Source organism: Astyanax mexicanus, chromosome 11 (assembly GCF_023375975.1).
Source record: "Astyanax mexicanus isolate ESR-SI-001 chromosome 11, AstMex3_surface, whole genome shotgun sequence".
Lineage (NCBI taxonomy): Eukaryota > Metazoa > Chordata > Actinopteri > Characiformes > Acestrorhamphidae > Astyanax > Astyanax mexicanus.
In genome coordinates this window covers 17,675,001-17,699,364 of record NC_064418.1, presented here as the reverse complement: position 1 = coordinate 17,699,364, position 24,364 = coordinate 17,675,001, and the positions used below count along the sequence as shown (strand labels likewise).

General features: G+C 38.5%; 1 protein-coding gene across 2 annotated transcripts in view; it reads right to left on the bottom strand.

Moving 5' to 3' along the window:
• Window positions 1–24,364, bottom strand: part of dnah7 (dynein, axonemal, heavy chain 7) — a 234,257-nt gene that overhangs the window by 65,136 nt on the left and 144,757 nt on the right. For both annotated transcript variants that reach the window (XM_022680457.2, XM_049485303.1), the window contains exons 46-49: window positions 18,543–18,728; window positions 14,509–14,672; window positions 6,776–6,930; window positions 893–1,083 (exon numbers count right to left, since the gene is read on the bottom strand). In XM_022680457.2, the coding sequence (XP_022536178.2) occupies window positions 893–1,083; window positions 6,776–6,930; window positions 14,509–14,672; window positions 18,543–18,728 (696 nt within the window). The remainder of the gene's footprint in view (window positions 1–892; window positions 1,084–6,775; window positions 6,931–14,508; window positions 14,673–18,542; window positions 18,729–24,364) is intronic.

Below are 24,364 nucleotides of genomic sequence, written 5' to 3'. Positions count from 1 at the left end.
TACACCTGAGCTTGTGGTCACAAACAGATGGCCGGACATTCCTCTTCAGGATTGTCTGGTAAACAGCAGAATTCCTGGTTCCATCTTTTACAGTTGTCCAGACCCTGAAGCAGCAAAACAACCCCAGACCATCACCCTACCACCACCATGTTTTACATTCAGTATGATGTTCTTTTTCTGAAATTATGTGTTAATTTTACACCAGATGTAACGAGACACACACCTTCCAAAAAGTTCCACTTTTGTCACATCAGTCCAAAGAATATGTTCCCAAAGTCCTGGGGATCATCAAGTTGTATTTTGGTAAATGTGAGACGGATCTTTATGTTCTTTTTGGTCAGCAGTGATTATTTTTGCCTTGAAACTCTTCCATGCATACCATTTTCAATCAGTCTCTTTCTTATTATTTAATCATTAACACCGACCTTAACTGAGGGAACTGAGACCTGCAATTTAAATTTAAACATTGTTCTGGGTTCTTTTCTGACCTTCAGGATGGGTTGTCCATGCCCTTTTGGAATAATTTAGTTAAGCTGTGTTCCATGCTTTTCCAGATGGATAGAAATTTGTTTGCTTATAATAAAAAAGTATAAGGTTCTACTTTGTTCTGTGTGTGTGAGTGTGTGTGTGTAGGTTATGGTGACCCACCTTCACTGAGGCTTGTGGAAATTGTTTGATAGTAATGTAGAGATTTGCACAGCTGTGTGTGTTAGTTATGGAGCCCCACCTTGATGGAGGTTCCTGGGACTTCTTTGGTGGCAAATGTAAAATTTGCACAGCTGTGTGTGCACGCTATGAAGACCCACCTTGACTGGGATTTAGGAGATTTGTTTAGTGGTAATATGCTTAGTTGTGTGAGTGTGTGTGTGTGTGTGTGTGTGCGCAGACCTACCTTGACGGATGTTTCAGGTAGATAGTGTGGGTTGCGCAGTTTGGTTGTGATGTAAAAGCGGAAATTGGGAGCGTACTCTATGGTGGAATCTCCGAGACGGATACACAAGCTTCCACCCTGCTTAAAAGTCTGCTTCAACAGCAACGGCTCCAGAATGGGGTCCAGCTCTTCACCCACGTTTTCTAGCAGCACTGAAGGAGAAAAGAACATACATTATTGAATATTCACTGATCTCATTATAAGATAAAATATCCAAATTACATTTTTAACAAACATTTTTTCAATATCTTACTCTAAAAGGAGCTCACCCAGTAGAACCCCTATTTCAAAAGGTTATCATGTTTCTGCCACAATTTCTGGTACCACTTTAAAATGAGACTATCCTTATAAAGAGTTTATAAATGGTTTATAAATTAGATTATTAATTATTATTAATAATTATGTTGTAAATACTTACGCAGTTACAACACATCCATTGGAAAGGCAACAGTCTTTTGTTATCTGTTATCTGTTGTTTGCTTAGTATATTAATTCAACTTAGTAATTTAATTTATAGTAAATAGTTAAACATACTTACACAAAATAATATGACAGGTTTAATGCTGATTGATGAAAAACACAAAGTAAGATCAGTATCTAGAAAGGTTTGACAGTATAAATTAATGTGAAATTACTATTTTGCAAACGTTTTAACTCACTGTTGCCATTTCTGTTTATGTGTTGTTATATAATTATTAACTGCTTAATACAGAGTTTTAAAGTATTTGCCACCTAATTAATAACTATTACTAAACTCCTTTATAAACCATTTATAAACCTTTATAAAGGTAGTCTTGTTTTAAAGTGGTACCCAATTTTCTAACCATGAATTTAGCAGAAGTCATGGGACACATACCGATATCTCATCCCATGATTTAAGAATGTCAGTCATAGTCATTGGTCAGATGTTTACAAGCCATTTGATGAGGTAATACTTCATTATTAATCAACATTCTGATGAATTAGGACATTTGGCATGTCAGTGTATACAATCACGTACAATGTTAAAGCATCTCTGTACAAATAACTGCTACTGTCAATAGCTAAGTGAGTAAAAGATGACCTTGTTTACAAAAGTCATAAAACATCATAATATTTTATTCTATTTTTATTCTCATTTTGTTTGGAAAATGCATCAGGCTTGTTTAGAAGTGCCTTTGAAAATGCAGTAAAAGGTTTTTCTGACTCTTCCATGAAGGTCACATTTGAGAACATGAACATGAAGAGTGCACACCCACTCCAGAGGACTGTTTGCAGTCAAATTAGAGTTCTGACTTTTTTACTCAAAAAGTACACTGCCTTTCCAAAAAAAAAAAAAAAGTCGCCACCTGGATTTAAGTAAGTAAATGATGTGGGTCTGCAGGTCTAGGTTCAGCAACAGTATGTGCTGAAAGAATGAGGTCAGCTGACTACCTGAATATACTGAATATAGACCAGGTTATTCCATCAATGGATGTTTTATTCCCTGATGACACGGCCATATTCCAAGATAACAATATCAGGATTCATGGGGCTGGAATTGTGAAAGAGTGGTTCAGGGAGCATGAGATCATCATTTTCACACATGGATTGTTCACCACAGAGTCCAGATCTTAACCTCATTGAGAATCTTTGGGATGTGCTGGAAAAGGATTTGTGCAGTGGTCAGACTCTACTATCATCAATGCTGCTGCAAGATCTTGGTGAAAAATTATTGCATTGAAATAAATCTTGTGACATTGCAGAAGCTTATGGAAACAATGCCACAGTGAATGTGTGCTGCAATCAAAGCTAAAGGTGGACCACAGAAATGTTAGAGTCTGATCTATTTTTTTTGGCCAGGCAGTGTAATTTTGTTTAAATTGACCCTCATCTGCTCTTTGTTATCTTTATTAGATGTGAAGAAACAGCATCCTAAAAGTAAAAAAAAAAACACTTTATTATCTTCTTATATTCTTCTCTTGCTTTGTGAGTATCATTTGTATTAATATTCAGAAGCTGCTAGGTAGCTGCTTAGATGAGCACATGGCTGCTGACTGCTGGGTTGAGGTTTGAGGTGTCATCACAAGACAGTTAGTAAATCTGTTTTCATTCATCTCACCTTATTTACAAACTGTAGGAATGCTGGGTTAGTGCTTTATTCACAAATGCTTAAATTGAAGTTTTTCTGTTTCATCTATCTAATTCTACTGTTCATTCTGAGAACAAAATGTTAAAATACAAGTTATAAAATAGTTGTTCCGTCATTTTTGTTTCACCAGGTTTTAACCTTTAAATATTTACAGTCATGTGGCCATGCTACTGCCACCATTTAGGATGCCTCGGACACAAATCGGCAGGTGGTGACCATGTGACCAAGGGAATACAGCAGATGAGTTTTATTTTTGTGTACAAAAAACTAAATAACGAATAATTGTTACACAATTAACAAACAAAGTAGCTCCACATGTTATTAGTAGAATTCTGAGGTCGGACATTTAAAATGAAGCATTAATTGCACAGAATTAATTTTGCAATCTATTCCCCTAGTCTACCTATTCATTCATTCATTCATCACGTTGACTCTTTGTGACTAGCTGTAGGTACTGTGTGTTTAAACAGTGTTTTTAAAAAATCTATGCACTTTTCAGTTGTCAAGTTCTCAGTGTCTCGTTAAATGTCAGGGTTCTCAGAATTCTACCAATGAAGTGTAGAGCTACTTTGAGTTTGTTAATGGTGTAAAAATGCCAATTTCTTTGCATGGGTAACTCTATGCCCTAGGGGTGTGACGAGATCCTGTGGCATAAGATCTCACGAGATTAAAACGTGATGATATTTCTCGTCAAGCTTAAACCTGTCTCGCGGGGAAAAAAAGCAGTTTATTGTGGACTGTTTAAGAGGGATCTGGCAACACAGTAGCGATAGATTATGGTGGCTGAGCAGTGAGAGCATCCCTTAGCAGAAGAGGAAGATTTAGGTATTTGCATAGAAGATGCTTCTGCTACTTTTAAGTTGTATGTCTATGTCTGACACAAAACATATGTAAATACTGTAAGTAAATCCTACACGTCATAGGCAGTTGTACTAAGCCCTTAGCTGGACCTTAATGTCCATCTCAAGGTTGTGTGTGTTGCTATGGTAATGTAAGTAGCCAGTAATGAACAACTGTCTGTCACAGAATCATTAGAATACTATCACCACACCCACACAGTTTTCAGAGAGGTGTGAAGAGTGCCTTGTGATGATATTTGTGATGAGTGTTTGATCATATTTCTGCTTTGTGTTTTCAGTTTAAACTTTGCTCAATGCTTCACATAACACCCAAGTTTAGTATTATATAAAGAAATTCAATAAATAAGAGTAAATGAGTTTCCAGGGGCTTTAAAGGAATTTCTTGCTTGTATTATATGTACACACACTTTATTAAATTGGCTTCCCACTGACTAACACAAGGTTCGCTTTGACAGTGAGCTGTACGTTATCTCGAATCCTTGGATTTTTTTTTAGTCTCTCTCTTAGTCTCCCTCACACACACACTTTCACAAACACATCCCCCGATGCCAAGTCAAGCTCAAGGTGTGCAAAAAACACCCACCTACCCGCCCACACGGCCAAACAAGTGACAAAGGGAAGCATGATTCATAACAACAGCTATTTACTCAAAGGGTGGCATCGGGCGCACACCGGTGAGGTGGGAATTGGAGGATGGCGACTCATCTTCAGGGCTAAAAACTTGGGGGATGCCGGGGGAGGATTCAGACGAAGCTCTCCACGTCCGTCTTTCTTCTGCCTCCCTCTCGGGGACAGCCTGACAGGCGGCGGAGGATGGATTTGCATGCGCTTTCGTTTGTGCATTAGGTTTCTCACCCTCGTACCAGGCCGCCCCAGAGGAGAGGATGTGCGAAATTAGTCAGTGGATAGCGCTCGCGGGCAACGGCGCGGTGTGGAAATCTGGAAAATGAGCGTTCCATGTCGCCCTGAGGAGTGAAGGCGTGAGCTGACGCCTCTCAACAGGTATCTGTAGCTCCGGCTCCTACTTTGATCTGTGTTTTTGGTTTTGTGGGTGAAGGGAGACCCCAGGGGAGGGAGTGTGGTACTGCAGCCCGGGGTAGACCTGTTTACTTGCCTTGGTGTCAGAGATTTGCCTGGTTAACTCATCAAAAGCCTTTTTCCTCACCGAAGAGGATCATGAATCCAAATCTACAAGTCAATGAGGGGTAATTGGTGCTGTAATGCAGACAAGCTGTGAATGATGCAATGTTGGAACAAGCACTGCAGCCTAAAGGAAGTTAAAGGAATACAAATTCATTCGTTTTCCTCCTCAACTTCATCAATCCTGCACTTTATTAGTCTTAATAAATCTTCTAGTCCTTTTTTGTTATTTAACACACAGGGGACTGTGGGCCACCTAAAGCCTTTTATTAAGGGGGACATATTATACCTGTTTTTACACAGGTCTACAAGCTATGCAAAACATGTCCATGAAGTTCTATAAACATAAAGAGATCTCACCAGCTCTGCTCTATTCTTACCAGTTTCATTCCCTTTCTGAATAAGCCATTTAAGGGCTCTTTCACTTTTATGCAAATAAGCTGTTGCTGGCCACACAATGTATATGATGTATATTTACCACATATTAGTGTGGTACATGAACAAGCTAGTTCATGCTTAAAAGAACTAAAAAAAAAGGTTAGACTGGCCTGCCTGCAGTTCCAAATAGAGAATGTGTGGAGATTATGAAATGCAAAGCACTACGTTGATGACGTACTGTTGCACACATTATGAGAGGTTTGAAGAAAGAATGGAACAAAATAACCTAAAACACTTCATCACTTGACATCTTATTTGCCAAATTGTCTTTTAAGTGTTGTGAGAAGGAATGGCACCATTACAAAGTGTGTATAGCTTTACTGTCCTAATTGTTTTTAGAAAGGGTTATAGGGCTAAAATGCAGGACTGGATGTTGAGCAGACAAAACTGCAATCAAATGAAAGGTTCTTTTATTTGTGGTTTCCATGCTGTACAACATGTTCTGCTTTGAGGTTTTAGATTCAGTTGCCGAAGCTTCTGTATAATTTAGTTCTCTTTTCTCCCAGCTTTGGAAAATGCACCATTTGAATAAAATGACAAAGAACTAAAGAAGAACTAAAAAAAAAAGGTTAGAGATCCCTCCCTCAGATGAAGTCTGCTGGCTAATCCTGCTGTGTACTCTCCGAGGTTCTCTAACAAAATTACCAACATGATGGATCTTCAACTGATCTAGTGGGTGGGGCTCTGGTGGTAGTTAACAGGTGAAGGGTGGTGTCAGGGTGTCCTTATTATGACATCACAAAAAGGGAGCATCTAAATGGATCATACAAGCTCATGATTCCTGATACCAACATCACAGAAAACATATAGATAGATTTTTTTTTCATGCTTGAAGTGTTTATAGGGGTCAAGATCAGAGTGGAAATACCAAAAAAAGTAAAAAATGGGTTTTGCATATTAAGTTCTCATTTAATAAATTATCTATACTTATGACCCTATAAAAAGCTTTGATATCTGGGAGGTCCGTAAACAACACAATTTAAAGACATTTTATTAAATTATTTTGATCCATTTATGCTTTATAAAAAAGATTCTTAAATGTTAATTCAGGCAAACATATTTGTCACAGTACTTTATTTCAGCCTGATTTACAGATAAAATGACAAAAGTCTCAGCAGTTGCTGAGTTTTTTTTATCAAATTTTATCAGCAAACCTTGGACACTTTGTCATTTTTTTCTACTTATTCTACTAGCTATTTCTTCAGTAAGATATTTTGTAATGTTTTTAAACTAAGCATGTAATAAGAACTGTAACTGTACACTGATAAAAAAAAAAATTGCAGTGCAGTAACTCACCTGGCGTTCCAAACTGAATACAGTTCTCCAGGGTTCTCACAAAGTCAGAGTCGCTCAGTTTAATGATGCGCAGGCTGTTGGCCTTCTCCATGTTCTTCACCCACTTGTTAGCCTGTCCCTGTGGGTCGATCATCAGCGGCCAACGATTGGAGTTCCTGCACAGGAGGAATGTTAGAGAAACATATGAGGAACTACACCAAAAATTCCTATCCTTATATAGGCCATGTCACATCCTGATGATAATATACAGTACCAGTTTGGACACATGTAGGAGTTTAATGAACTATTATGCAGCATTGGGCACAGTCCTCAAATCACAGACATCATACAGCTGTTTTTAATTACGGTACAATTCACATGCTGTTTACCATTCATGATGCTCATATTCTGGCTTGATGCTGTAAACGTTTTTTTTAGTTTCTACAACCTCTATCAGAAAAGTCGTTTCAACTTATTTTATTAACGTACATCCACTCCTGATTTCAGGCCTGCAGGGACAAAGGACATTTAAGGCTAGTAATAAAGTACAAAAAAATAATTAATGATGATTTTAAACAGATGTTGTTAACAAGTGATAATAATTATGATTTGGCACAGAAGCAGTATGCACAAACATCTCAGAGAAGCAAAGATGTGAGCAAAATCTCCAGTTTTAAACAAATTAAATCAAAGAAAATTAGCAGCCTATGCTGCCTTGAACCACATAGTTTCCAGGGAAATCCATAAATTCTTTTAACAAGACAATGTTAAACCACATGCTGCACACAGTATAAAGCCATTGATGTTGAAGAGATTATGCGTACTGTATTTTTCTCACTATAAGGCACACCGGATTATAAAGCACACTATCAATTTTCTAGTCTATTTTCATAGATAAGGCACACCGGATTACAAAGTGCAAGAAAAAAATCCATGTCAAACCATGTCAAACGTGCACTGAATGTTAATCTACAGAGATTTCTCTGCTGAAAACAGTTTATTTGGGTGAATAAAGCACTGCTGTTTATCTACAGTAAGCTTAGATTAACAGATTTCCACTAAGGCTAGCTGCAGTTAGCAGCTAATGTTGCCCGACAGTGCTACACTGAGAAACCCTAAGTATTCCGTTAAGGCAGGGCCATATTAGCTATAGGTTTGTCCCATGCAGCTTGTTTTAACATGGTAAACGATATACAATATACTCACCTTTGAATAGCAAAAAAGCTAGTGTTTAGTGCAGGTAGCGGGTAATGCTAATGCTGCTCCAGAAGTGATGGCAGGGGTTAGCAGTAGGCTACAGGCTGATAACACAAACCTCTGAATGGCAAAAGAGTTAGCGTTTAGCGCGGTTAGTGGCTAATGCTAAAACTACTCTAGTCTCGAGTCGCTGGGCTGAATAAACTAAACTGAAACTCTTGTATAACGCTGTACTTCAGCGGAGTGGATTTACTGCTTCTTACAACCTGACTAATAAAATTCATACACAAGGCGTAGCAGATTATAAGGCACGCTGATGATTTTTGGGGAATAAATAGGATTTTAAATGTGCCTAATAGAGGACAAAAATACGGTATTGGACTGTCCTGCCTGCAGTCCCCAATAGGGAATGTGTGGAGATAATGCAATGCAAGGCACTACGATGACGACCACCGTACTGTTGCACACATTGAGAGGTTTGAAGAAAGAATGAAACAAAATAACCTAAAACACTTCATCACTTGACATCTTATTTGCTAAATTGTCTTTTAAGTGTTGTGAGAAGGTATGGCACCATTACAAAGTGTGTATAGCTTAACTGTCCTAATTGTTTTTAGAAAGGGTTATAGTGCTAAAATGCAGGACTGGATGTTGAGCAGACAAAACTGCAATCAAATAAAATGTTCTTTTATTTGTTTTTTTTCCATGCTGTCCCAACATTTTCTGCTTTGAGGTTTTAGATTCAGTTGCTGAAGCTTCTGTATAATTTAGTTCTCTTTTCTCCCGGCTTTGGAAAATGCACCATTTGAATAAAATGACTGTTTTCTTTCAGATTAAATAGAAGGGTAGTCTTTGACTCTTTATATGGTATGTTGTTTTTTTTTGTTACTGAACAAGCTGTTCTCTGTTGTCAACAAGGTCCCAGCATATGTGTATCTTCAAGCCTGTTGAAAAAGCAACCCAGTGGAGTAGGGTTGCATCAGTGCGGAGAGGATGATGCAACATTTATAAATGTTTTCAGTCAGTGCTTAGCTTTCCATATGTGTTATTATTTCATCAATTCAATGCCTTTAAAAATACTCTAAAATCAAGTAGGTGTGCCCAGACTTTTTGTAGCAACTTTAACCTGGTACTGTGAGTACTGTCTTTTGTTTAAAAGATCATTTACGGCTCTGTCTCACTCCTACAGAGCAATAGAAGCTCTCAATATTGCGTTTACTTTGGGGACAGAAATATTATTACATTGTTCTGAAGAACAATATCGCTTCTCACTGGCACTTTTCCATTTCAGCATATACATTTCCTCCAAAGAATATATTTAAAACGCTCAATTGTAACTTTATTAACTTTGTGATATAACACATTTCCAAGAATGGCTGTTTATTACCCAGCATCATCACAGAGGCTGCTAAAGCAGCACAGTTTTACAAACAGCAAACACCACCAAACACTATCCTCAAACAGAAACTGCTTTACCAGAGCAAACCAAATATCACCAATACATGCTGCTTCTCTGTAAAAAACATTTTTACATGTTTAACCTTATTATAGGTGTGAGATTTATTAAAAACAGCCTCTGAAACACAGAGAGAAGAAGCTGAGATAAATGGGCGTACCTGGTACAGGTACTGAATTGGAGCGTAAAGCCCTGCAATCTTACTCCTGTCTGAGGAAACTACCTCTGCTTGGATACACACAGTTTGCTCTGAATATCCCAGCTGTCACTTTTACTGCTGCATTACTTCATTCTTCAGACTGAACAGTGATTTTCCCAAGTTAACTGAAGAATCAGGCTGAATGTACCTGACTCATTAAATCTCCACTGACTCAACTGATCATTAAATTAAAGAGCACTGGTGTTCATACAGAAGCAGGAATGCAAAGTGTAAGGTCATGATTACCATAGCTCATTAGTAAGAAGTGCTAGATACAGTAGCTGAACAGTAGCATATCAGATGAGGAGGCACAATAATAGTGGAATAATTAGTATAGGCCTTAATAACGTCTAACAAATGTTTAGATTAGATTTAAATTAAATAACGCTGGACGTAAGGGTCAATAATAATACAGCTCATAAAATTATCAGCACTGGATACAGTGTGTAATACAGTATATTGGTTGGGGAGTGAAAATAACATTGGAATTACATTAGTATTGGATTTTTTTAACAAATAAAATATACAATAAAATTAACAATGAAACATTTGCTTGAATATGCATCTTTACTCATCATGAAGTCATGGCAGTGGAAAACAATGATATGGCTATTGGACTAGCCTGCCTGTAGTCCTGACCTGTCCTCAAAAGAGAATGTAAGCAAAAATTTAACATGTAAACTTGATCACAACACCGTACTGATAAAAGTCAGTTACAGTCATCTTAAGACGTGTTTACAGGAAGGAGACAGAAAAAAAAACTACACCTGACCCACTTCATTCTTCGTTATCTTCACTAACAAAACATATTTTAAGTGAGAAGCAATAGCACCATTACAAAGAGTTTTTTTTTTCAGAAAGTGTTGTAGGCCTAAAATGCTGGAGTTGATGTATATTAATAAAGCTGAGTAGAAATGATGTATATTACTTAAGCTAAGTAGATTAATCATGAAATATCTTCATCTTCTACAATCAAATTAAATTAAAACCTTTATTTTCCGTATCCCAACCTTTTCTGATCTGTTATTGTACTTCATTACTGTCCAACACTACTTTCTTGAACACAGCAAGAACATTTGGTGAGATAACTCCAGTTAAATTAATAAAGCCTAGCTAAACTGTATCCAATATTTCTCTGTCGGCTACTTCAATTGTATAGACATCTGGGCTGCACAGGATTTCTTCAATCATCAATGACCAAACTAGGGCTATATGATCCTTTAAATACCTTATATTTAATTTCATTTGATGTAACATCATTCTTACATTGATATGTACCAAAAAAAAAACATAGAAAACTGTCAAGGAACACAAACAATACACAGCTCTGGAAAAAAACAGGAGACCACTTAAAAATGTTGAGTTTCTTTGATTTTAGTAAATTGAAAACCTCTGGAATATAATCAAGAGGAAGATGGATGATCACAAGCCATCAAACCAAACTAAACTGCTTGGATTTTTGCACCAGGAGTAAAGGCATAAAGTTATCCAAAAGCAGTGTGTAAGACTGGTGGAGGAGAACATGCCAAGATGCATGAAAACTGTGATTAAAAACCAGGGTTATTCCACCTAATACTATTTCTCATTTTCTGCAAATAAAGGCTCTAAATAACAACACTTTTATTTTGAATTTAGGAGAAAGTTTTTTTGTAGTTTATAGAATAAAACAAAATTGTTCATTTTACTTAAACATATACCTATAAATAGCAAAATCAGAGAAACTGATTCAGAAACTGAAGCGGCCTCTTATATTTTTCCAGAGCTGTATGTCTGTATACACATATAATTAAATATTTAAAAAAGGGGTTCCTTTCTTATCAATCTGTCGAGTTTTATAAAAGTGAAGAGACCCTATTAACATAATTAAGCTGACATGTGGACGTGGTAAAACACAGTGGTTTTATATACAAAATGTTGTTTTATTAATGTTGAATAAATTATAGTCCAATTCCAATGACTGAGCTTTCTTAATGATGAGTTAATTGCTCTTTAAAGGGGTGTGATTGAATTATTTTACTATTATATCACTATTATATTACTGGCACAAGTTTATTAAATAACACCGTTTAGCACAAGAATTATAAACAGTTATCATGACAAGCCTAGATATGTAGATATGTCATCAAAAAAGACTAGTTTTTTTTTGTATGAAGTATGTTGTAGCATGCGCCTCATGTGAGACTGCATACCCTGCAATGTGACCAGAGCAAATGCACACATTGAGATGATAATGCTGAAGTGATATATTGTGCAGCTGTGGTAGATGCTACAGAACTGGACATGTTTTTTGGTTATACGGTGCTTATTTTGTAATAAATTTGATTTTTTTTTAATACAGCCTTTCTGTGTACTGTGGAAGGAAGTGTGTCATATTGCTGCAGAATTTGTCATAAAAGAGGTTTTGGGCTCGGCTGAATGACTCAACTTCCAGCCTTCCTGACTGGGTAAACATGAGCCCACTATTAGCGGTGTCACTGAGCTTCCTTAAGTTAAAAAATGACTCAAAAAACGTGTTTCTGTTTCTGCATCAGTGACGGCAAAGTCTGACTCAGTAATTGAGAGTTGCCATATTCATCAAAGCTGTGTTTTTTTTTTTTTTGAGCTGGCACAATGAATTCAAAAGCAGATGCTGCGTATCGCCTTCAGTGTGAAAGTATTTCGAGACTCGGCAGAATCCTCAAAGCCCTGCTCAGCTAAGCACTGCCACAAAGGCCACAAAGACAGCGTTCTGGTTTTTGTGATCTTCACGCTCCTCTTTCAGGTTAAAAGCGAGAGAAACTGAACTCTGAGATTCACTAAAACACAAAAAGCTTAAACTGAGTCACTGAGCCTCCAGCTACGCCAGCTCCAGCAGGCTACGCTTTTAGACCACTCCTGCCTTTCAACCATTTTTACCACGAGATATTTCTGAAAAAATGATCCTAAACCCACAAAAATTAGAAACTTGCATAACTGCTACGTCTTGCTGCGGCACCTTTGTGTCTTATGAATTAATGCTGATGACCATTTCTTATATTCTACTCTACGTTAAATTCTTTGGGTTTTTTTTTACTTTTTGAAGTTGATGTCATCAAACTTCACCATTCTGTCCCACATTCTGATTTAAGAAGGCCTAATCAATTCACATCCCTTCTTCATTCATACCCTCGTCATCACTTAATTTTTCACTAAAACTTATTTTTTTTTTCTTAAGAAAAGTATTGCAATTACAATTTTTTTTATACTGCTGCCGATTTCCCCTGTATTGAAACAGCACAAAAAAACAAACTAAAAAAATCCAAAATTTATATAATGTCACACAAAACATCAAAAACAGGTCAGACAAAATTGTTGGCACCTTTCAAGCATGTAATGTTTGATTAAATTCACCTGTATCAGGTGAGTAACAGGTGTGGGCAATTTAAAAAACACACCTAAAACCAGATAAAAAGGATAGAAGTTGACTCAATCTTAGCATTGTGTCATCTCAAGTCCATCTCTAGACATCTTGATGTTACTTTGTCCAAGGTAAGCGACATAATCAAGTAGTTTATAACCCACGGCACTGTAGCTAACCTCCTTGGACAATGGATGAAGAGAAAAATCGCTTAAATGTTGCAATGCAGGATAATCTGGATGGTGGATAAGCAAAATAAATTCAAGCTGTGCTGCAGTCTCTGTCAGGAGACCAAGAAGAACCCCACTGCTGACCCACGGACATATAAAAGCTAGATTGCAGTTTGCCAAAAGGTACATGAGTAAGCCTAAATATTTTGGGGTAAATGTCTTGTGGACAGATGAGACGAAGATAGAGCTTTTTGGTAAAGCACATTTACATTCTACTGTTTACCTAAAATGGAATGAAGCCTACAAAGATAAAGAACACAGTACCTACAGTCAAATATGGTGGTTCAAACATTTGTGGGGTTGTCCTTGATGACTGTGTGCATATGTATCATGAAATCTCAAAATTACCAAACGCTTTTGGGTCGCAATGTAGGGCCCAGTGTCAGAAAGCTACATTAAAGCAGTTTGCAAGTGGTCCAAAAATGTAAGAAAAGAGAGGTGTAAGGTTTTTAGTTATAAGAAAGTGATTGATTTTAGTTTTCTTTTCCTCCAAAGGGTGTGCAATACTTTTTAGAGCGTCCAATAATTTTTTGTGACATTATACCATTTTGGCTTTTTTCCTCACTTTTATTTTACAGCTCTGAAAAGAAAATAAGAGAACAATTCAGTTTCTAATTCAGTTTATCTGATTTTAGTATTTATAGGTATATGTTTGAGTAAAATGAACATTGTTGTTTTATTCTATAAACTACAGACAACATTTCTCAGAAATTACAAATAAAAATACTATTGTCATTTAGAGCATTTATTTGTAGAAAATGAGAAATGGTTGAACTAACAAAAAGATGCAGAGCTTTCTGACCTCAAATAATGCAAAGAAAACAAGTTCATATTCATAAAGTTTTAAGAGTTCAGAAATCAATATTTGGTGAAAAAACCCTGGTTTTTAATTACAGTTTTCATGCATCTTGGCATGTTCTCCTCCACCAGTCTTACACACTGCTTTTGGATAACTTTATGCCTTTACTCCTGGTACAAAAATTCAAGCAGTTCAGTTTGGTTTGATGGCTTGTGATTATTCATCTTCCTCGTGATTATATTCCAGAGGTTTTCAATTTGGTAAAATTAAAGAAACTCATAATTTTTAAGTGGTCTCTTATTTTTTTCCAGAGGTGTACATACAAAGGAAATAAATGTGTTTAACAAAACAAATGTATAATTGCAATAATTTTCTGGGATAAACACCTTATTTTCTGGAACAATTCCAGGGGTGCTAATACTTTCAGCCAAGATTTTTTTCCGACACGTGTAATCTGATATATCTGATATTTTGTAACTGGAGAAAGAGGCACTTACGAGATAATGATGGCGTTGTCGATGGAGAAGCTGTCGGAGGGAAGCCCCGCTATATTCCAGCTCCGGATCTTCACAGGCTCACCCAGAGTGTTCATCAGAGACACGTTCTTAGAGCAGGGGATCTTCCTGGCCTTACAAAGCTCAATCCACTCATCTTTAGCAATCTGTATCCATCACACACACACACACACACACACACACACACACACACACACACACACACACACACACACAGCTTAGATTTACAGCAAGATATAACACTTACAGTACAGTACATCATCTGATCTCAGCAAATCATGATTGTAGGGGTTCAGTAGTAGAAGGGTATATGCTGGCCAATCAGTGATGACTTTTGATCACCAGAACATTTAAAAAGGTTTTAACAAACATATGAGCAACAATAATTTTTGAGTCAGAAAGAAAGCTGTGTTTATATCAAGTTTTATCTTTATTTTTTACCATTTTTTATTTTTATAAATAAGATATGGATGGGGCTTTGATGAAAATAAGGGGAAAACAAAGAAGAAACACAACAAAAGACTATGAGCTGGAGAAAGCAAGCACAAGATCCGGACCAGCCAGCCTGGAGGAAATACTAAATGAGCTAAGAGAGTTTCATCCGGACAACAGTGTGCATAAATGATGAATTGAAAAAAAAAAAATGATAAGAGAAACGATGAGGCCAAACAAAGAATTAAAGTGGTAGAAATTAGGATTGAAAACACTGATTAGCTATTCACAGAAACCAATATTTTTACCAAAACCCCAGACTTTTGACAAATACAGATGCTGGTGCTTCAGCACAGCTGAAATTGAGACATTTAGCTGGTTTTATTTTGGTGCTTTATGAAATAAAGTCTTTGTACATATGCAAGAGGTACGCTGCGTTCCGTGAGTGTCTGCAGTGACTGTTAAAGGAGGACCCTCTGCAGTAAAAGATATTACTTTCTCAGGGGAGAAAATGATGAAGTTGAAACAGTGGCGTCTCCTCGGAACCACCGCTTCAACTCCGCAACATTATCTCCCAGCATGCTCCAAATATTTTCCCTGGGTTCATTCATTTTTCATGGCAGTTGGCTGATAAAAATAGACAACTGAGGGGAGGCGTGCGTGCCAATAATATCAGCGGAGGGAGGGCAAAGGCATTTTAATATAGCTGCATGCGCGGCTCATAAAAAACGATTAGGTTAAATATTTAGAAACGCGCAGGCCGCTGCGCTGCGGTCACGTCCCACAAACAGACGAGGAGGAAATGAAATGGAGGAGCAGACAGCGAGGTGTCACATTCATGATTTGTTGCCAAACAAACATGTGGATGCATTTCGCATGCGTGTGTGTGTGTGTGTGTGTGTGTGTGTATGTTTCTCTCTTTTCCACTCCCTGTGTAGAAAACAAGCAATATAATGGCAGGAACATAATATACTACAATAATACATGGTCCAATGGAGCCCTAATAAAGATAGTAACAGAGAGGGCTGAGCAATATATCATAAATATAGATAAACACTGATCAACCATAACATTAGGACTTGTTTTTTTTTTCCCCAGCTCCACTGATCATATAGAAGGCTCTGTAGTTCTCTAATAATCGGGTGCATTTGTTTAAATCTCAAACAGCAGAATGCATATATCTGCTATGTTAACCTACAAGTTCTAAACATAAATATAAAAATTCTTATAAATGTCAGAAAAAATATAACTAATAGTAACTAATAGTTACTGTGCACATTTTTGGTATGGCATGCGGTGGGGTACATTTTGCTTGGAGCCCCCAAAATGCCTTGAAACGACTCTTTGTATGAGGTTTTAGTGTGTGATGTGCTGGTTTGTATAAATGGATCAGATACAGCAGTGCTGCTGGAGTTTTTAAACACTGCATCCACTCTCTGTCCTTCACGTTCCTATCTAGCTGCTTCACCTTGTAGTAAAGTCAGAGACAGAAGCTCTGAATCTGTTGCTGCACATCTGTTTGTGTTCATCCTGTAGTCCTTTCTTGGTAGTTACAGGACACCGCCAACAGGATGCTGGCCAGAGGACGCTTGCCAGAGTACACTGTTGTTGGCTGTATGTTTCTGGTTGTTGGTGCACAATTCCAGCAGTCCAGCAGTGACACTGAGGTGTTTAAAACTCCAGCAGCACTGCTGTATCTGATCCACTCACTGTACCATTGCAACACACACTAACACCTCATACACCACCACCATGCTAATCAGTGCTAATCACTGCAGTGCTAAGAATGACCCGCTTAAATAGTGTACATGGGTGAGTGAGTTTTTGTGTGTGTAAAAATATTTAGAGCACAATACCTTGGTCATTATTCTGACATACTGGATGAAAATGTGCCACAGTATTTTTTCTCTTTCTTTTGCTATTAGTTTGTGAAAAGTTTTAAACAAATAGTAATAGCGCTTTACAATTCTCAGAAGTGTGTCTCAGTAGAGGAAACTTATTTTCACGTGTAATTTGACCAGGATGCCCAGACTCTTGCGTAATGCAGCGTTTGTGTGTGAGGGTTGGTGTGATTCATTTCCTCTCTCGCTAATTCACAGCAGGTCAGGCCACTGATCAAAACAACTAGAAGATGTTTACCAAGTGCTGCAGCTCTCCTACTGCAGGAACTGACTCCTCCACTTTACTACTGCAGAACTTTCGCTGAATACGGGTGAGCTTGGCACAGTCTTTGGATTTAATTGGAACCTCAGGGCTTCTTCTCCTTTTACACTAAATTAGATGTAAAATAATTGGCTTTAATGTTGTAGAAACTGGATGGCAGGAGTTGACCATGACGCCAAATAAGTGGCTCATTTGCACTTTTCTGGAGAGCTGGGAGGAACAGCGTTTGGCTCAAGCACCACTTTCATAAGGAACAGGTGGCAGGCTGCGACGGGGCCAAAAAGCCAAATTCTGACCCATAAAATTTCATCATATTCTTGCACATTTTAGGCACAGTATCTCTTAATAGATTGATTAAAGGCTAATTTGTCAAACTCTATTGATTTAATTAATTCCTTTTTATTTTAAAGAAGTAAACAAAGTGTTTTATTAGTTTGTTCACTGTAACTTGTTCTTATACCAAATAAATACCAAAAATGAATAATAAAGCAAATTAATTTGTTTTATCTTCACGTTTCTGCCATTACTAAAGTTAGTAAGAATGGGGTTTGGTGTGAAATCGATCATTGACTAAAAACTTGTAGATTTGCATTTCTTTACAGTGGTGCTCAATAGAAACTGGAGTCACCTGACTGAAACATATACTGGCGCATTTAAAAAATATACTACTTTGCTTTACAATGATTATTTATTTGAAATTTACTTATGTGCAAAATCAATGGTAACAATTGTGTCAATTACCATGACACAAACATACACCATGTTCCTCAAACCTTCTTCAAACGCCTATAAAACAAAATCTCACCCAATATATCCACTGAAATTTTGTGAAAAAATTGTACAGAATTGTTTTTGATGAAAGGATTATGTTCATTTTTTCTTATTTATTAATTTATTATATTTGCTAATTTAGCTGAACCAGTTAACCGACCACCACTCCCATTACTGGCAGGGTGAAGACTAGCACATGCCTTCTCCAATATACAGTACCAGTTAAAAGTTTGGACACATATTTTCATTAATAGTTGTACTTAATTTGTATTATTTACTATATTGTAGATTAAAATTAAACATTTAAAAGTTATAAAGAAACATATATGCATTTAGGTAGTAGCTAACGCAATGCAGCAACACTAGGCAGCATCACAGTGCACTTGCAGGAAAGAGCCAGATCCACAGCTCTGATACATTAGCTAACAGATGCCTGTGCCGACCAGCATCACACTGCAATGCTACCCGCTTAGAGAGAGCAAAGCCAATGGCCCTCGCTCGGACTCCGGCCGCTGATGACAGTGAAGCAGTATAATCCAGGATTTGAACTTGTGATCACTGGGACATAGTTTCAGCCGGTGTAACACCAGTGTGTTTGTTTGTGTAGATCACTAAAATAGTTCCCTGTCTGTTTGCCTGTCTGTATATACCTGTCTGTAACTGGAAGTGAAAGCTCCGAGGTAGGCCACTATAGCGGCTGAGATGAGGATATCTCCGGTCAGGTTGTTGTAGAGCTCTCCCAGGTTCAGTGCAGTTTCACTCCAGCGTGTCTTCTCTCCCCCCAGACCACCAATCAGCTGCTCCGCCCGGTCCAGCTTCTTACTGCACAACTCCACCTGTAAACAACAGTCATACATTTAGAGGTTTTCTCATGTAAGCGTTTTTTTATTTTTCATGGTATTTTCTTACCATTCTCTTTGGGGTACAAGAACAGCTTTTAAAGTCTTAAAATCATGCAGAGTCAGTTCTGCTCACTTTTATAGTGATACAACTTTAATCATGCCTGTGTTATACTTCCAAAATTAACTCATTGAGTTTTAGCATTATGCTAAAATGTGACACACCTGTGGAAACAACTGGAGCGCTAAACTCTTACAGTCCATTCCTGCATTTCTCCCCAGATTAATATATTTTAAGATAGATGGAGAAAGAACAGATACCATAAACTCCAGGACAGAACAGGAGGAGGAGTACAAGAATACAGGTGGATGATTTTGTTTGATTGGTGCTGACTGAACCAACTGCAGCTGATAACATCTAAGACCAATGACATGGTGGTGGGATTCTACAGGTCTGGGCTACCCCCCACAGACTCTCTCCACTGAAGGGGTTGATGTGGAGAAGGTCAGGACCTACATGTACCTCAGTCTGCAGCTGGATGACAAGAAACTCTGTGTAGGAAGGGGTAGATCAAGCCCTACTTCATGATAAAGTTGCGGTCCTTTAATATCTGTAGGGAGCTCCTGCAGCTCAGCAGAAAAAGTCATTAGGTGCTCTCTACCCACCCTGGAGCACTTACACATTTCCTGTTGCCTTCAAAAAGCCCTGGACACTTCTATTTGAGCTGTTACTGTAAGGCAAATTGTACAGAACTACCAAAACCAGAAAAAATCTTCTTAAAAATAGTTTTTCCCCCACCACAGCGTGAGCACTAAATAGCACAATATATAACATGCGATTATGCAATATTTTACATTTCAACATTTGCAATATTTTATTAGTGCAATATTTTTGTGGTTTACAAGGGCAATGTGCAATTTAACTACTTAAATCTGACAGGTTTGTTTGTGTGTTACTTGTGCATGTTGTGTGTTACTTGTACTTTTTGGCACTCTTTGGTTAATCTTTAATAAAACTCAAATGATTATAGGTAGCTCAATAAAATGTTGGCCGCTCATGGGCAAGTAGTTAGTGCACCTGTGAAAAAAGAATTAGTTTGATACCATTATGTATTTTTAAGATATGATGATTTGTGTGGGAAAACAATAGGCAATTTTTATTTTTTTTTGTTTAATTGACCAAATACTGGTATAAATATAGATCCAATGGGTCTATTTTTGGAGCCCAAGTATCTACTTTCATATGAGCCATTAACCACCAGGCTACAATGTGTTTTTAAAAAGACATTCTAAGCTGAACAGAGGGACCCTCGAAATGGGAGAAAATTGCATTTTTTAGCCATTGTATAAAGGGATTAATTTTTATTTGTCATTTATTTAGGTACATTATATCTTTCACCAATGTTCTACAATCCTGTAACGGCCAGCATTCTCTTATATGTCGTGGTGTGCTTAAGATGGATTATGTACAGGTTTACATAAGGGTGCCTTAAATATTCTTATATGACTGTATCTTAATCTTAATGTACTGCTGTGTTTTGTTGCGCAAAGTGGTTTCATACCAATTCCTACATACCCTACACATTTCTTCCCCATGAGATTAAAGGTTAAAACTTTAAATGAACAAAAGGAGCTGAATAATGTCCTAAATGCTCCCCTTCAGCTCACCTCAGAAAAGAACACAGAATAGGTAGCAGTCTGGGGGAAGTTTGTGAGTGTGTCCCAGTGCATGGCAGGGCCTGGATGTTCGACATGCTTGGGAGAGCATGGCATAAACAATTTCCCCCATTTGAAGAAGGAAAAACAGACAAGCTGAAAAAATAAACACGCCGAGATGAGAGACAAGGGGAACGGGGGATGGGGAAAAAAAGCCACATGAAAGGCGGTGAAATAGGGCAGAAAAAGACAGAAGGCCCTGGTGGTGGTTACCCAAACACCTGACAGCCAGCCTCCGTAGACAAATGAGAGCGCTGTGTGTGTTGGGAGCGAGAGTGTGTGTGTACGCAGAGGGTGGGTACCAAACAAGGGCTTCGGTTTTCCGACTTCAAAGCCTGAATGGAGAGATGCACTGTAGGAAAGTAAACACAAAGAAGAAAGAAGACAAAACGTAAAAAAAAAGAGTTGGGGAGGGGGTCTGAATCTTTTGAAGCCTGAAATAAGAACTAAACTCCTCAGAAAGAAAGGATGTGAACAAAGCTCAGACACAAAGAGCGAAGACGGTTAAAAGGGCGGAATCTGCCGTCAATTAAACAGCGCTCGCGAACGCGTCAAATGGGAACGGGCGATTGCCAGCCGAACCTATGTGACAATTGTTGTCTTTTGTCTCTGCAGAGCGTAGAGGGAAAAGAGGCACCACACACTGCACAATGCAGAAAAACAACCTGCACAGCTGCAGAACAGTAATGCCAAACCAGAAGAATGATGATTACGCAATCAGTGATGCTAATAACCGAGGGGGACTGGGTATACTTTGAGAAGTGGGAAGAACAAACAGCACATAATCAAACGAACAGTCAGGAGGATGTGAAATACACCCAGAGAAGCTGCACTTAAATATTATTCCTCTATGCAGTGGTTGGTCTCTGGCAGGGGCTTCGCCTGCCCTGTGCTTCCGGGGTTATAGCCCTGAACGTTTCAGAATGAGCTCCAAACTAGGGATGCAATAGTACAGTGTGGCCACGGTTCTGTTCGTATCATGGTTCTTGGGCCATGGTTTCGGTTCGATTTCGATATTTTAATATTATCTAGCTCCAACATGTAGTACGCTTTTAGCCCTTTCTATTTCAAATCAACACTTGCATCCAATATAATATACAGAAAAAAGGCACAGATTAATTCAAATCACAATAACTATTACAAAAAAGGAACACTTATTCTTACCATTAATCAAAAACAGGCAACTGATATCACACTACGCTTTGTATGCTGTCTGTTTTTGCCTTGTTAATCAAACTCAACACTGAAGCCAAAATAGTCCCAAAAAGCGGATTTATAAGATGACGCCGCCTCTTCAAATTTTCTTTTCTCTGTTTCGCGTTCACTTGCCATGATCATGCAGCTGAGAAAGTTTTATTTAATTATCCCTTAAATCTTTAGCGTGTGCCATCAAAGCGCTGATTTACTCTTGAGAAAATTAAGTAAAAAAATCTGATTGGTTGTCGCATGATTGTGGAGAGATACGCTGAGAAAAGTAAATAAAAAGTCTCCCCCGGGTCCTAAGCAGTCCTGACTATTGCCCAATACACAGATATTGCCCAATACACAGCAACATGCAGCGCTATAGGGTGAGAGCCTACAGGCCCCGTCCCAAATCACACCCTGCTGTCTCCTCAAACTGTACTCTCTGTTACATCAGCAACATGCAGCGCTACAGCCCAAGAGCCTACAGGCCCCATCCCAAATCACACCCTGCTGTCTCTTCCAACTGTATTCTCTGTTACATCAGCAACATGCAGCGCTACAGCCCAAGAGCCTACAGGCCCCGTCCCAAATCACACCCTGCTGTCTCTTCAAACTGTATTCTCTGTTACATCAGCAACATGCAGCGCTACAGCCCAAGAGCCTACAGGCCCCATCCCAAATCACACCCTGCTGTCTCTTCAAACTGTATTCTCTGTTACATCAGCAACATGCACCGCTATAGGGTGAGAGCCTATAGGCCCCGTCCCAAATCACACCCTGCTATCTCCTCAAACTGTACTCTCTGTTACATCAGCAACATGCAGCGCTACAGCCCAACCCAAGAGCCTACAGGCCCCATCCCAAATCACACCCTGCTATCTCCTCAAACTGTACTCTCTGTTACATCAGCAACATGCACCGCTACAGCCCAAGAGCCTACAGGCCCCATCCCAAATCACACCCTGCTATCTCCTCAAACTGTACTCTCTGTTACATGCAACATGCACCGCTATAGGGTGAGAGCCTACAGGGCACAAGGGTTAAAACAGGCACAGTTTTTGAGACACAGCCCCTTACTCCACCTACAGCCCCTGCCCCCCCTGCATGCTGCCCACTGCCATTACCTGTATGAACAAATCAGACAAATTTTGGGGGGGGGGGGGGGGGGGGGGGGAAGAGAGAAAAGGTCCATTCCCAGAGTCACAGCCACAGCACTGTTTCAGGTATCTGTCATTTCAGAACGATAGCAGTGTTTATAGCAGTAAAAATGCAGATGAATATTGTGCTGTTATTGATTTAAGAGGCATCTATAACGGACCATCCAAATAAAGTGATACCTGCTGATATGCTAAACATCGGCCGTTTTGTTTTTGGAAGGTTTTCTTTCCATTTTGGAGTACTGGAAACACGTTTTACCTGGACACCAATGCAACAATCTGGCACCATTGTTGGCTCCAGTTTATTTTGCTGTCTGTTTCTTAGCAGCAAGACTCAACATGCAATTTGGTCTACGTTCAGATCATTGAGAATGCTACTATAATATTTTTCCTATAAATTATGATGCATTGTGGGAGTTTATACTGCCACTTTTACAATTCCATTTACAACTTGGACCAGACAACATACACAACAGTGCTCTAAACCGTAAAAAGAAGCCATTTGGGTTACAGCCTATGTGCCCTATCAGACAAGCAGTACCCATAGTTCATAGCATCGTTTGTTTTAAAGGTTTCTAAAGAAACCGCTGTAACACAATGATGAGCATAACGACTTGTGTAAAATCATTCACCATCCTGATGAACTGTGCCCTATAACAGTGTTCTATATATTGAGCTGGATTTTCACATTGAGCTAATCGTTAATATAACAGAGTTTCTTTCCAACACAGGCTTTAATTTCATAAAGAGACCTGTAGAGTGATGGGTGATACTGTTTTTTACATGGAGATAAATTAATATAGTTCCAGGCAGTTTCATTTTAGGCTGAAATGATTTTAGTAAAATTTTGCAATAACAAAAATAAATTGAAACGCACTGAAACGTGATCTTTTAGAAAATAATTTTAAAAATAGGTGCACAGACTTTTAGATGTATAAGCAGTTGGTACTGGAAAAGTTTAAATTACATTTTAAGGAGTAAGCAAACTTCTCCTGAAAATGAAACTGACTAAAAGCATGCATTAGATGTCATCCTTTTTCTTTTTTTTATTTCTGATTTTTCCCCATTTTCTCCCAATTTGGTTATCCAATTGTCCCAACCCTTTGTGCATCCCCATCACCGGTGGCACCTGCGACTCTTGGAGGATGCGGAAGAGCACAGGCCTCCTCTGACATGTGTTAAGTCAGTCACCCCTTTTTTCGAGCTGCACGCCACAAACATATACCCTGAGGTATGGAAAAGCACACTCTGTGGCGTGCTTGCAGAAATGGCTTCTTTCATATCACTCTCCCATACAGCTTCTCCTTGTGTAAAGTGCGCTGTATTGTTGACCGATGCACAGTGACACCATCTGCAGCAAGATGATGCTGCAGCTCTTTGGAGGTGGTCTGTGGATTGTCCTTGACTGTTCTCACCATTCTTCTTCTCTGCCTTTCTGATATTTTTCTTGGCCTGCCACTTCAAGAACTGTCCCTGTGATCTTCCATTTCATTACTTTGTTCCTCACAGTGGAAACTGAGAGGTTAAAGGTAAAAACATCTTTAGATAGGGCCTAAAGGAGGTCAAGTGGAAATA